At 45.4% G+C, this 12,083-nt stretch overlaps 1 protein-coding gene across 1 annotated transcript in view; it reads left to right on the top strand.

Moving 5' to 3' along the window:
• Positions 1-12,083, top strand: part of CFAP251 (cilia and flagella associated protein 251) — a 670,115-nt gene that overhangs the window by 150,637 nt on the left and 507,395 nt on the right. The window contains exons 6-7 of the mRNA XM_085633872.1: positions 189-297; positions 8,328-8,408. Of these exons, the coding sequence (XP_085489998.1) occupies positions 189-297; positions 8,328-8,408 (190 nt within the window). The remainder of the gene's footprint in view (positions 1-188; positions 298-8,327; positions 8,409-12,083) is intronic.

Raw genomic sequence — 12,083 nt, 5'->3', positions numbered from 1 at the left:
TGCATCTTAGTATCTTGTTTGTGTGTAAACTCGTGTTGGCGCACTGACCCGAATATACCCCTCTACTTGTAATGTGGTTATTCATGAGCTGTGTACAGCTTTACAGTTCAAGATACTTTTCAACTTATTATATAAAGATGCAAAAGACACATGCCCTAACCACCGAATGCTTGTGCTTTGCTTTACAGTATTCCGGTTCGCACGATATTCGACAGCCATCCAGAAGGGGGCGTTGTTGCCATTGCAATGTCAAGTAACGCAAAATATTTAGCAACGATCGGTGGAGGAACAGTGCAGGTAAAAGAGTCCATTGCATTCGTTTGCCACCTTTTTGTGTCATTGAAGGACAGGGGCGTCGTTAACTTCCCGCTCTAACATCTAAAGTGGAGCCTCTTTTGTCTACAGCTCCGCAAACAATGCTCATAAATAACGTGAAACTGACTGAGTGAAAGGATGGATTGATGGATGGGTGAGTGAAAGGGTGGATGGGTGGAACTATGGATGAATGAGTGGAAGGATAGATGGATGAGTGAAAGGTAGGGCGGATGGGTGGCTGGATGAAAAGGTGGATGGATCAGTAAAAGAATGGATGGATGAATGAAAGGGAGGGTGGCTGGATGGATGAAAGAGTGAATGAATGAGAGAAAGGATGGATGAGGTAGTGAAAATACGGATGGATGAGGAACTGAAAGTATAGATGGCTGAGTGAAAGGATGGATGGATGGATGGATGGTGGAGTGAAGGGGTGGATGTATGTATGAGGATGGATGAGTACAAGGATGGGTGCTGGGGCACTGTGAACCCCCAATTTTAGCAGCTACAGTGGGGGTGGCGCTTTTTATGGGTCTCTTCTGTCCACAGTTTGGCAGACAAAAGTGAGTGAAAGGATGGATGTGTGTGCGAGTGGAAGGGTGGATTGATGGGTTAGTGAAAGGAGGGATGATGGGTAGATGGATGAATGAGTGAAAGGATGGATGTAAGGATGGATGAGTAAAAGGATGGATAGATGAGTGAAATCGAGGGTGGATGAATGGATAAAAAATTGGATGGATGTATGAGTAAACCGGAGAGTGGATAGTTGGATGGATGGATGAATGTTCTTTTTGGCTACTACCACTATGGGAGAAACCCATGGCATTTGTAGGAGGCTGGCTATGGTGCTCACTTATGTAAGTGTAGCACCCTGCACTAATCCAGACAACACTAATGGTGATTTTAGTGGTCTTAGACAACCTTAGAAAGCTCTCCAAGTGGTAGCTGTGGAGAGCTGCCTTCAGGCTTAGTCCAGAAGGAGTGTAAAGCAGCTTGTTTTACCAGAACATAATCGTACTGGTATAGATTAAGTGAAAAAGAACCACACAGTGTTTTTATAAAAATATGTATTTATTATAAGACACTCACTAACACATAAAAATATCTCCTACCCGGAGATATAAACACAATGCACACAATACTTTTGCAAATAGAACAGGTAAATGGCCCAAATACACAGTGGTCTCCGGGGGAGACCAAACCATATACTAAAATACTGGGATGCGAACCACCACTCTAGTCAAGACTGTACCCAGAAAATGTAGAAGTGCTGGGGACCTAAGGGACCCCACCCTAATGCTTGTCCTCCTCGGAGGGGATGGAAAAATAAGCACGTCACTGAGGCGGTCTCATAGAGGGTTGCTCTTCTTCTTGATCCTAATCGCCAGAAGAGAAATCTGTATGAAATAGAGGGACCCTCTGCCCCCGAGAGCGGAAGATTGGGTTAAGGCGGTTGTCAGGGTTTGCTAGTTGGATTAGGGTATGGTGAAGAGCACTACCCTGGGTATATGGACTGATTTCTCAATCTGGTGCAGCTCCCTGGATTTTGATCACCCGTTACAATAATTACACAGAGTCACTGGTAAAGGTGACTGTCCAGCACGGTTATAGGACCTGGGTGAATGCAGCGACCGCTATGCGGATAGTTTAACAGTGGGGTTCATGGTTTATTGCAGATGCTCTTTGGTAATATGAGGAAATAGAAAAAGGTTTTTTTAAAACCACAGAAAAATATCTCCTACCCGGAGATATGAACACAATGCACACAATACTTTGCAAATAGAACTGCTAAATAGCCCAAATACACACTGGTCGTTAGGGGGAGAACAAACTATATACTAAAATAGTGGGATGCGAACCATGACTGAAGTCAATACTGTACCCAATAGACGTAAAAGGGCTGGGGACCCAAGGATCCACCCGAGGTAAGTACCCAGGAACGCCACGGAGGCCGTGTGCAGAGTAGAAACACAACCGCGTGCTCAGTTCAACTCAATGGGTAAGTCGCAGTTGCAATTTTAAAGAAAAAGGACCCTTGCCAGTGGACCCTGAAGAAACCCTGTGGAAGACAGAAGATTGGAGATCCATCCCACCTGTGGATACCCTAGGATCCACGATACCTACACCAGGGAAGCCGGGTGCATAGGTGGGAAGTGGCGTCGGAAACCGCCGTCAAACTCAATGGAGGACTTCAGGAAGATGCCGCTGACGAAGAAGGTGAAAGTGCCCAGTGGAACCCAAAGGTGGATTCAAGGTGAGAAGTACCTGCAAGCAGAGGGGACAGAGTCTATGCCTCTCAGGAGTGACCAGGAGGCATGGAAGACAAATGCCCACCAATGTCAGGTGATGCAGGAGAGTTGATGATGACCTTGGAGCTGCAGCTGTGTGGACCAGGCAATGTTGTGAAAGACCAGGAGCTATTCATGAACTATCCCATGTCGGATGTTGAGAGTTGAGGGGTTGGTGTCCATCGGGAGCACCAACAAGCCTTGGCAACTGCAAACAATGTGGCAAGCAAAAAAGGTGCAGCGTCGGGACCAGCAAGGTCCAAGTGATTCACCACAAGCAGGGGAGTCAGAGTAGGCCCAGAGCAATCAGGGGAGCCCAGTGGAGTTAAAGAAGACCCTTGAGAAGACCCACAGGTGGGAGGCACAGGAGTAGCAACAGGACCTCGAACAGCTCACCAGGCCCACGGTGCAAGGGATGTGGTGAGGACAACAATCTTGTCTGTCGGAGATGCGGTTGGAGCATCTTGGAGCCTGAAGAGCTCTGAGGAAAAGAGTCAACAAGCCTTGGCAACAGCAAGTCGACACGGTGCACAGGGGTTATGTTCCAGCAGTTCTGACGAGGGATACTGGCCTCAAACTTAGTGAGAAGACAGTGCAGGCCTCAAGGGAGTTGCAGAACTACCACCTGTTTTGCTGAACCTTTTGGAGTTCGTGGGAGCCCAGGATCAGCAGACCGTTCAGCTGTGTTGCGGTGCCTGCAGATGCAGGGAAGTGACTCCTTCACTTCTTGGAAGATTCCTTCAGGTGCCTTGGATGTCCACAAGCCTTGTGAGGATCCTGTGTGGAGCACTGGCACAGATGTTGCAGCAGACTAGCAGGGCGACAAGACCAGGAACAGCAGGAGTATTACCATTCCTAGTCTCGGTGTCTAGAGCAAAGTCCAGCGAAGTCCAGAGTGTCCAGATGGTCGAAGATGAATCTTGTCCCACGACGAATCTAGGGACTGATCCCACAGGTAAGCCCTTAAGTACCCGAAGGAAATGATTGGGATGACTCATGGGTCCCTCGTAGAGGAGGGGCTGGACAGTGGGGAGGATACTCCCTTGTCCTTTGTCCAGTTTCGCGCCCGAGCCAACGGCTCCCTGAACTGGTTTGAACTGGAGTATGCAAGGAGGGCACCAAGTGTGCTGTTCAAGCAGTCTCAGTGGCACTGGCAAGCGGCCCCATCCTGCCCCAATACACTAAACCCTGTCTAGGAGGTGGTCACACCTCCCTGTGACAGGATTTCTATTGTTCTGCCTTCACCTGCTCGAGCTTGGCTCAGCAGCAGGAGGTCAGAAACATGTCTCTGGTCAGCAGCAGCCGTAGCTTGCTGTCCGGTTCTAGAAGACTGGTACCGGGAGCACTGAGGGCTTCCCGGAGGAGCTTTGCAGTGCATGGAATCATACCTCTCCCACCGTTTATGGCGTGGGTGTATGATTCCAACATGTTTGATACCAAATATAACAGGATTCATTACGCCTCTTCAGGTAAACACAACCCTGGACACTTGTCCTTGGGCCACTTCACCAACCAGTGCTGTGGTATGATGACTCTCTTTAATCGGTGCTGATAAGCAGACAATTGTTTCTTTTATCGGAATGACTTTGCTTTTAAGCATTGCTGTGTATTTTCTGATACCTGGTTGATCTCTGCCTTGCAACGCTTCAAATTGCAGCGTTATCTTGCTATTTTCTGTTGCTATTCGCTGCTCTTTCAAAACTTGGTTGTATCCACCTTTAGCATTATCACTCTGTGTGATGTATAGCTCTATGTTGTGTAGTAGCCCGTACCTCTGTTTATGGCCTTGCCAGCAGGTCCTTGGCCATTGATGTGTAGACTTCTCAATGATGCTTTTGTTATCTTCAAATGCTTTACACTGGCTGAAGTTGAGCTTTGACTCCACATAAGCCAGACTTCAATTCCGTACTTCGACTAAGGCACACGTGGCATGCACGAGCAGTTTGCGGAACCACAGCAAACTCACTGGGAAAGCACTGTAGGTCTTTGGGTTACTTATCCCCTATCTCCTCACCAGTTGTATCGCCCTCCCCAGCCTGCGTACCCACCATTGACTACGCCACACACAGAGCTTGGTATTACATGTCTTTATTCATCTGCGTGGAACCGTGAGCTCAACATTGTAAACCTGCATTCCCTTGACTACGCTCTGACACTCACGTCACAGTCCTATGGAGCCCATCGGGAGCCAAAAGGGTTCAGCCATTGCTAACTCACACAACACTACACGACCCAGCTGTCCTGTTTTAAATCACCCTGTTGTGAAGAGGATTTTAAAAAGTTTGACACTCGTTTCCTCCAAAGCCCTTTGTGATGTCAGAGTGGGATTTAAATTTGGTCCTGACTTTCCTCATGTGTTCTCCTTTTGAACTGATACATAGCTGCTTCTCCTGACTCTGAAAACTGTTTTTCTTGTTGCAGTTACTTGAACCCAGTGTATGAGTGAGTTTCAGGCCCCTCGATGAATGGCCTTACACCACCTTTTTTCAGACATACTGGTGTTGAGGACCAGGGTAGCCTTTTTGCTAAAAGAAATAACTTCTTTTCATGATGAGCAGCTCATCACTCCCCCTCCCCCCCCCAAATGTTCTTTGAGAACCCATTCCACCAGGGCCTACTACATCTGCTCTGGCATGCGGAAACTTGTTCTGGTCATTTGTCAGGCTGTGACGTGGGCATCAGTGCACACTTTCACAAAGCTGTATTGTCTCAACAGCCTGGTCTGATGTCATTTTGCCCATTTGGTCCTGCACGACTTTTTGGTCTGAGCCCATTCCACAAATTGGCTTCTGTGGTAAGTACTGCCTTGATATTTATTCTAAAGGTGAGGATCTTGCTGTTCGAAGTATCCATCAGAAGAACAAGATACTTACCTTTGATAACATTCTTCCTGGTGGATACTCTATCTAACCACAGTTACCTCACTTCCCTCTCATCTCCCTATTCTGTGGAATAGTCTCTTTTCTCATTTAGAAAGGTCCCAATCTAGAGATCTGCACATTGGTACCTCTGATTAAGTTTTGGGCTCCACGTCTGAGGGTGCGGTCAGAATCAAATTGACATCAGCCCGTAAGGGTGGCACCTATAGTGGCTCCGCTTCGCCTCTTCTGGGGCAGAGCAAAGTCCACATGGAGCTGCAAGATGCCAACTGCAGGCATGCAGGAGCACTGCTAGGAGTTTCCAGATCTTTATTCTAAAGTTGAGGAATCTGCAGTTAGAGTATCCACTAGAAAGAGTGTTACCGAAGGTAATTAACTGGTTCCTCGGGTCTGCAAGCAGGTTGTTTACCCAAGATCAGAAGAAGATGTGTTCTCAAACAATGGGACAGGAACATTCCTGTATGCTTTTCCTCTGATTCCTCTGTTAACTAGAGTATTATAAAAAATCAAGAAGGAGCGGTGCACAATAATTCTACCGGCTCAGGTGTGGGCATGTCAAGATTGGTCCTCTGAGTTTTGGGATATGTATGTACAAACTCTGATTTGATTAATGCCAGCTCCCCTATGAGTACTTCACCACAACTCTCCTTTCCTCCGACTAACAGCCCGACTCACCAGGACCTACAGTTCGGGCATTTACCGGTAACCGGGGATTTTAAAAGCGACCAAAGCCAATTCAACCATAAATTATAATATGAAGTGGAAATGCTTTATTTCATTTACTGAAAAAGGAAAACTGAATCCCTTGGAAAGTCCCCTCAATTTCTACCATTCATGTTGCAGTTGGAAAATTATGGCCTATCCTTTGCATCCATAAAAGGTCATCTGACTGCAATTTCAAGATTTCTAAGATCTCCACGCAAGAAGTTGTTTTATATAATAATGAAAGAATGCATGAGTGGATTATTGGGGGCATTCCATCATACACTGAAACTGTCTCTGGAATGTGAACTTAAACTTGAAACTGGCAGCCTTAATTAGTGCAACCTTTGAACTAATTCATAAAGCGGCCTTAAAACACCTCCTTTAGAAGACAACTTTTTTGCTGGCCATTACATTAGTTAGATTCGGCTTTTTCATGTGATTAAACTTTTCTGCGTTTTTCAATAGACAAAGCTACAAATCCAAAATTCATTCCTAAAGTGCCAACAACATTTCACTTAAATCCAAAATATTTCTTTTTTAACATTTTTCCAAATCCCAGCACACCAGCAGAAAGAACGTTGCATTCCTTGGACATCAAAAGATGACTCAAATGATGTCTTCTCACTCAAAGGTATAAGGGCATACTGAATTGTGACTTGCATTAGCTTAGCTTAAAAGGATATGAATATACTGCTTTCAAGAGCAGTCAGAGCTCACTCTACTAGGACTACGGCATCTACAACAGCCCTGCCTGCAGGAATATCACTTAAAGATATTTGGAAAGAAGTTTCATGAAGCACTACTGCCTCGACGTTCAGACCTCAACAAGAAAATAGCCGTAGGGTGATCAGTGCTAAGAACCTTTTTTACTTAAGGTAAGCCTCATGCACACCTTCACTATCTTTAATATACTGCTTTGGTGATATTAATTCAAGCGTGTGACTCTTTAAAGATCCAAAGCCGGAGAAGGGTAAATGTTACCTGTAATCATGGCTCTCCACCACTGGCATCTTAAATAGATTTGCATGTGCCCACCCACATCCCCTTTTCAAGAGGCTCCAGCCAATAAGTGTGACACCTAACAGGCTAGAAAATCTGAAACTTGGAAGCCTCTGACTCGAGAGAGAGCCGAGGATGCCGGTATCTCATTGGCTAGAGTTTGGGTGTAATGATGTGAATAGGAGGCTATGTATAGTTCAATGTTATTGAGCATAAATGCACACTACTATGTATACATGGAGGCTTCCTGCTCGATGATGGCGAATACCTCATGCACGTTAAGCCATGAAATATGACAATGCTGCAGAACCGTGGTTGTGGGTAAGTAACATTTTCTTTCTACTACCCCTGGTATCTTTTTGAATCTACGCTGGATCCAGTACTTGAATCTTTCCATGCAAATGCCTCAACTTATCCTAAACGTCAAGTATCGCAACCTGACTCTGTTAAACACAGCGCTCACTTTGATCAGTTTGCAAAATGCTGCATGTACATTGTGGCCTTGTCCAGTCATTATCAACCTATTTAGGGAGTGATGGTTCTCGCAGCTGTGAATATACTTGCACATGGTGTACACACTCGCCAAGCCTGTGCCGCCCGTCGCCCAAACTTCCTGACAGGTTACTCACTCAGCTGGTAATAGCTGCAGCATGTATAGCTGCTTCCCTCTGTGTTAAGAACCTGGGAACATGCTACCTTTGCTTTTCCCACCTGCATGAATAAAAGTTACACTGGCAGAAGACCCAGGTGCCACTCCCGTGCCTGTTTCAGAAGATTATAATTTAATAAGATGTGAAGTTTTGGACCCAGAAACCAATGTAATGAGACAAAGGGCTTGATTTCGATCTCGGTGGGCGGGTTACTCGGTCACAGCGGTGACATATATCCCGTCCACCTAAATATAAATCCCATTAGATCCAATGGGATTTATATTTCAGAGGACGGACATCTGTCACCGCTGTGACAGAGTAACCCGTCACTGAGATCTAAACCAGGCCCATAGTTTCTATAAACACAGACCGGTCCATGATGTGTGCTACTGCAGTAAGAAGCTGTGTGTGTGTTCTACCTGCGAGATGTCAGGGCTTCATCAGCCATGATAAACACTCATGAGTGAGATTGGATTTCTCTTTTTATTTATCAGAGAGTTTCAATATGGAATTGGACTTCGACTGAAGAAAATGCTATCTCTACCGCAGAGCTGAGTGCAAACTATGGCCAGCAGGTAAAGCTGAATAAAGGTTATTGCACAGAGATTTCATATTGACGTTTAGATTGCATGATGAATGGAAAATGCATACATACCATGTTTCAGTTTTCTGTTGAATTCTGTGCAAGATCTCCCTATGCCTATTACATCTCTATCTTTTTCAAGGATGTGCATTATGTTCCACCTCGAATTTGTTTAAACTTTTATAACTATAACGTTTAAGTGTGTAACCAGTGACTCTGTCCCCGTTGGCCCTATCAGGGGATGATCCTGTCTTCGCCGATTTTCTCATTGATAAACAAAAAAACATAATCTCTTCCCAGTTCACATATGTCAAAGCAGCAAGTTGAAGATTGTGTGTTGCGTTTGTGGAATGCTCTGTAGGCACGTTTTTCACATAAGCCGACAGAGTTTAAGCTGCCTTTTTGCTAGGATTGTGCTATACAAGTACCACTTACATACAGAGCTCATAAGTAAAGGTGGGCAAAATATGTGGGTGAATTTAAGAACAGGAAAAAATCGCCAGTGTTTTTCTGATGTCAGTGTTGCACCAACTGGCAAGGAGGAGCTCACTCCAATGTTTTGGAAGCCACCTCTAGTGTGCGCCAAGGAGGAGTTGCCATTAGCTTCCCCGATTATACGGGGACAACGCTGACTATCAGTCTCCTACAACTGATGCATCAACCTATAAGTTGGCTATATCCTTTTTTCTACTGACCAGATCTGGTATGGTGGTAAGATTCACTCACATTCCCTCACTCTTTCACCTGGTCCTGAAGAAAGCCACGTCACCTCTGCGGAGGGCACTAAGGCTGAAACATGTCGACCATTTGACCATGTTATGACCATGCTAGGTTGAATTTTCCTGCCATGGCCCACATACTTCTTTTAATCCTGACCCCTGGATGTTCCATTAACATTAATTTTTAACACTCCAGGTAGTTAGTTTTAACCCCACTTTCACTTGCTTTCACACACTTCCTCCACGCCCAGCTTATTTAAAGGTTTTAGTATACCTCTCTAAAATCACTAATAGAACATCGCTGAGATCCTCCCTCACAGTGAGGGGGTTGTAGCCTGCACTGTGACCAGGCTCACAGTGCCAGGAGGTTCCTGATGATGAAGCATGCCACCTACGGGTGGGTGAGGGAATTTGTCTTATAAAAAGGACTCCCCCGCACTCCGCTGTCACTATTTTGACCCAGGGTGGCTATTTTGTGTTGCCATATTTGACACGAGGTGAGTCGCCCCCTGACAGTCGTAAAACCTCCTCAGGCCTTTTCTGTGTGTATCAAGTGTTGCTCCACATGCATGGTAAAAAATCCAACACAGTTGCTTTTAGGAGCACTGGAAGGGGACAGGGGCGTATTTACCTGAATGATCAATCCAATAAGGTAAATACATTGCCAGGCCCCCTGACCGTTCCCTCAGCAGGGGAGCCTGTGTCCACCACTTGCCTGGAGGGGCTTCTCGGGACTCTAGCAGGTATGCGCTATGCACAGGCTGCCCTGCTGGGGAACTTGCTTACATGCACAGACCAAGGCCAGGAAGTTTAGTTAACTTAATGAAGTTACCATTAACGTAATGATGTTGTCTACTCCTAACAATGCTTTAGCCAAGACCTTTTTATTTTAGTAACATTAAATATATATAATTTATATAATGTACTTTATTGGAGCTGTCTGCTGGATATCTTCATCCATTGGTTGATTGTTGAGTCATGGACATGTTTCTTCTGCCTTCTACAGCATACAGCAGTGGTCTTTAAAGTTTGTAATGCCGTGCCCACCAATGTAAAGAAAACACAAATGCTCCCCTACCCCCCTGGCAGAATTTTTCACAACTATTCTATTAAATTGGCAATGTTTAAATATGTCTAGACTTATTTAAACATTGCATTTAAGTTCTGGTACCCCTTTTAAAAATGCAATCAAATACATGATTGCCAAGCATACTATTCTGGTCACAGGGTGATGATCAGAAATGGGGGTGAGGGTTTTGAAGAATATTTGGAGTCTCTTCTCTTCTGACACATACTCCCCAGCTAGGATTTAAATGACAAAGATGTTAGTGATGGCCCATTATGTAGTGGCTTACAGCCGCTCATTTCTTTCAGCTTAAAACCATGCACTTTTATCAGCATAATGCTTCTTTTGGCCAGAACCTACCACCCCTCTGGGTTCACCCCCCCAGTTTGAAAACCCCTGGCATAGACCATGGGTCAGTGGGCCAGCCCTCTTCAGCTACTGGCTGATTTCACTCTGAGGGACAGCATTCTGCTACTTCACACACAAAGTGGTTCCTTCATTGCCAGGGACTACTATGTGTGCTTTTTGAGACCCAAAAGTATTTTTGCTTTTTTACAAAAAAAATGTTTTTATTATTGGCGAAGGACCGGGAGCTACTAAATTGTTTTATAAAAACTTAGACAAACCAAAAGAAGCATTGACATAGTCAAAAAGACTGGCAGCCAACGCCAGATATATTTGCTTTGCCACTGCTTGGTAACTCTGAACATGAAGAGCACTGAATCTGACAAACTCTTTGTAGAGGATTTTCTCAAAATATGGACCGAGAATTTAATTCGTATTTTCTGGAGTAACTTTAAACACCTCGATTTTTTTACATGACATTTAGTACTGGAGTTTAGGTTGTTTTAATTGTCACGATTTTGGACAACAAAAGGAAACTCAGGGATATAAATTAATTTTCCAATGTCAAGTAGAAAAATTAGGATGCGAACCGTGGTTAGCTGGTACCACTGTCATTAATGTGTTCACCCACTAGAGGGACTGTTGCTCTGTTTTCTGGTTAATCCCCATGGTTCCGTTCTTAGGTTAAGTTGCTTCGTAGGGATGACTCGATACTTCTGCCGCCCCTCAGACCAGTTTCTCGGCGCCAGATGAATGTTCTTGCAGCCCGGTTCCTCAGCTGCTGCCGGATACCACGGGGTGCGCCTGGCACGTGCTCCTCGAGTGTTCTCTCGCGTTCGCCCAAGTGGCGCAACGCTCCGCACGAGGAGCTTGTAAACATGGCAGGGAGGCTGACGTGGTGAATCATGGACCGTGCGCGCTCACCCTGGGCGCTGACGGCTGCGCCCTGTCATTATGTCCACTTACACAAGCAAGCAGGCTCTTGTGACGGACTGCACGTTTCTTTCCAGAACCTACTTACTGAGAGCGGACCTGAGCGAAACCGCACGTCAACTTGTGAAGCAAGGAATGACGTCACATTTGACTATGCTTTATTTCCAGCGTTGTATTAAAAAATTCATAGTGATATTTAGTTGATATCATGTTTTTTTTTTAGCCGCCTTTTTGATGATGTATTTGTCATCTAAGCATTTCCACCTGAAACTCGGCGCGTGCTCTAAGAAACCCAGAGCGTTCCCCCCTACGTCATTGGCAGCTGTGTGGTGAAATCGAGACGTTGAGTGGCAATGAACAGACAATACATTAACAGTGCATTTTATGTTGCTGCAGGTCAGGGCTTTAAGTTGGCCGGGTCCTGCCGGTGAAACTCGGCGTGTTCTCTAAGAAACTCCGAACGAGCCCCTCTACCCCCCACTTTATTGGCAGTTGTGTGGCGAAATAGAGACGTTGAGTGGCAATGAACGGACAATACATTGACCGTTAACCCTGGGCGGACAAATACGCTACGCTCGCAAAGTTTGCGCAGTTTGTGCTACTT

This window comes from Triturus cristatus, chromosome 11, assembly GCF_964204655.1.
Source record: "Triturus cristatus chromosome 11, aTriCri1.1, whole genome shotgun sequence".
NCBI lineage: Eukaryota > Metazoa > Chordata > Amphibia > Caudata > Salamandridae > Triturus > Triturus cristatus.
This window is presented reverse-complemented; position numbering and strand designations above follow the sequence as displayed.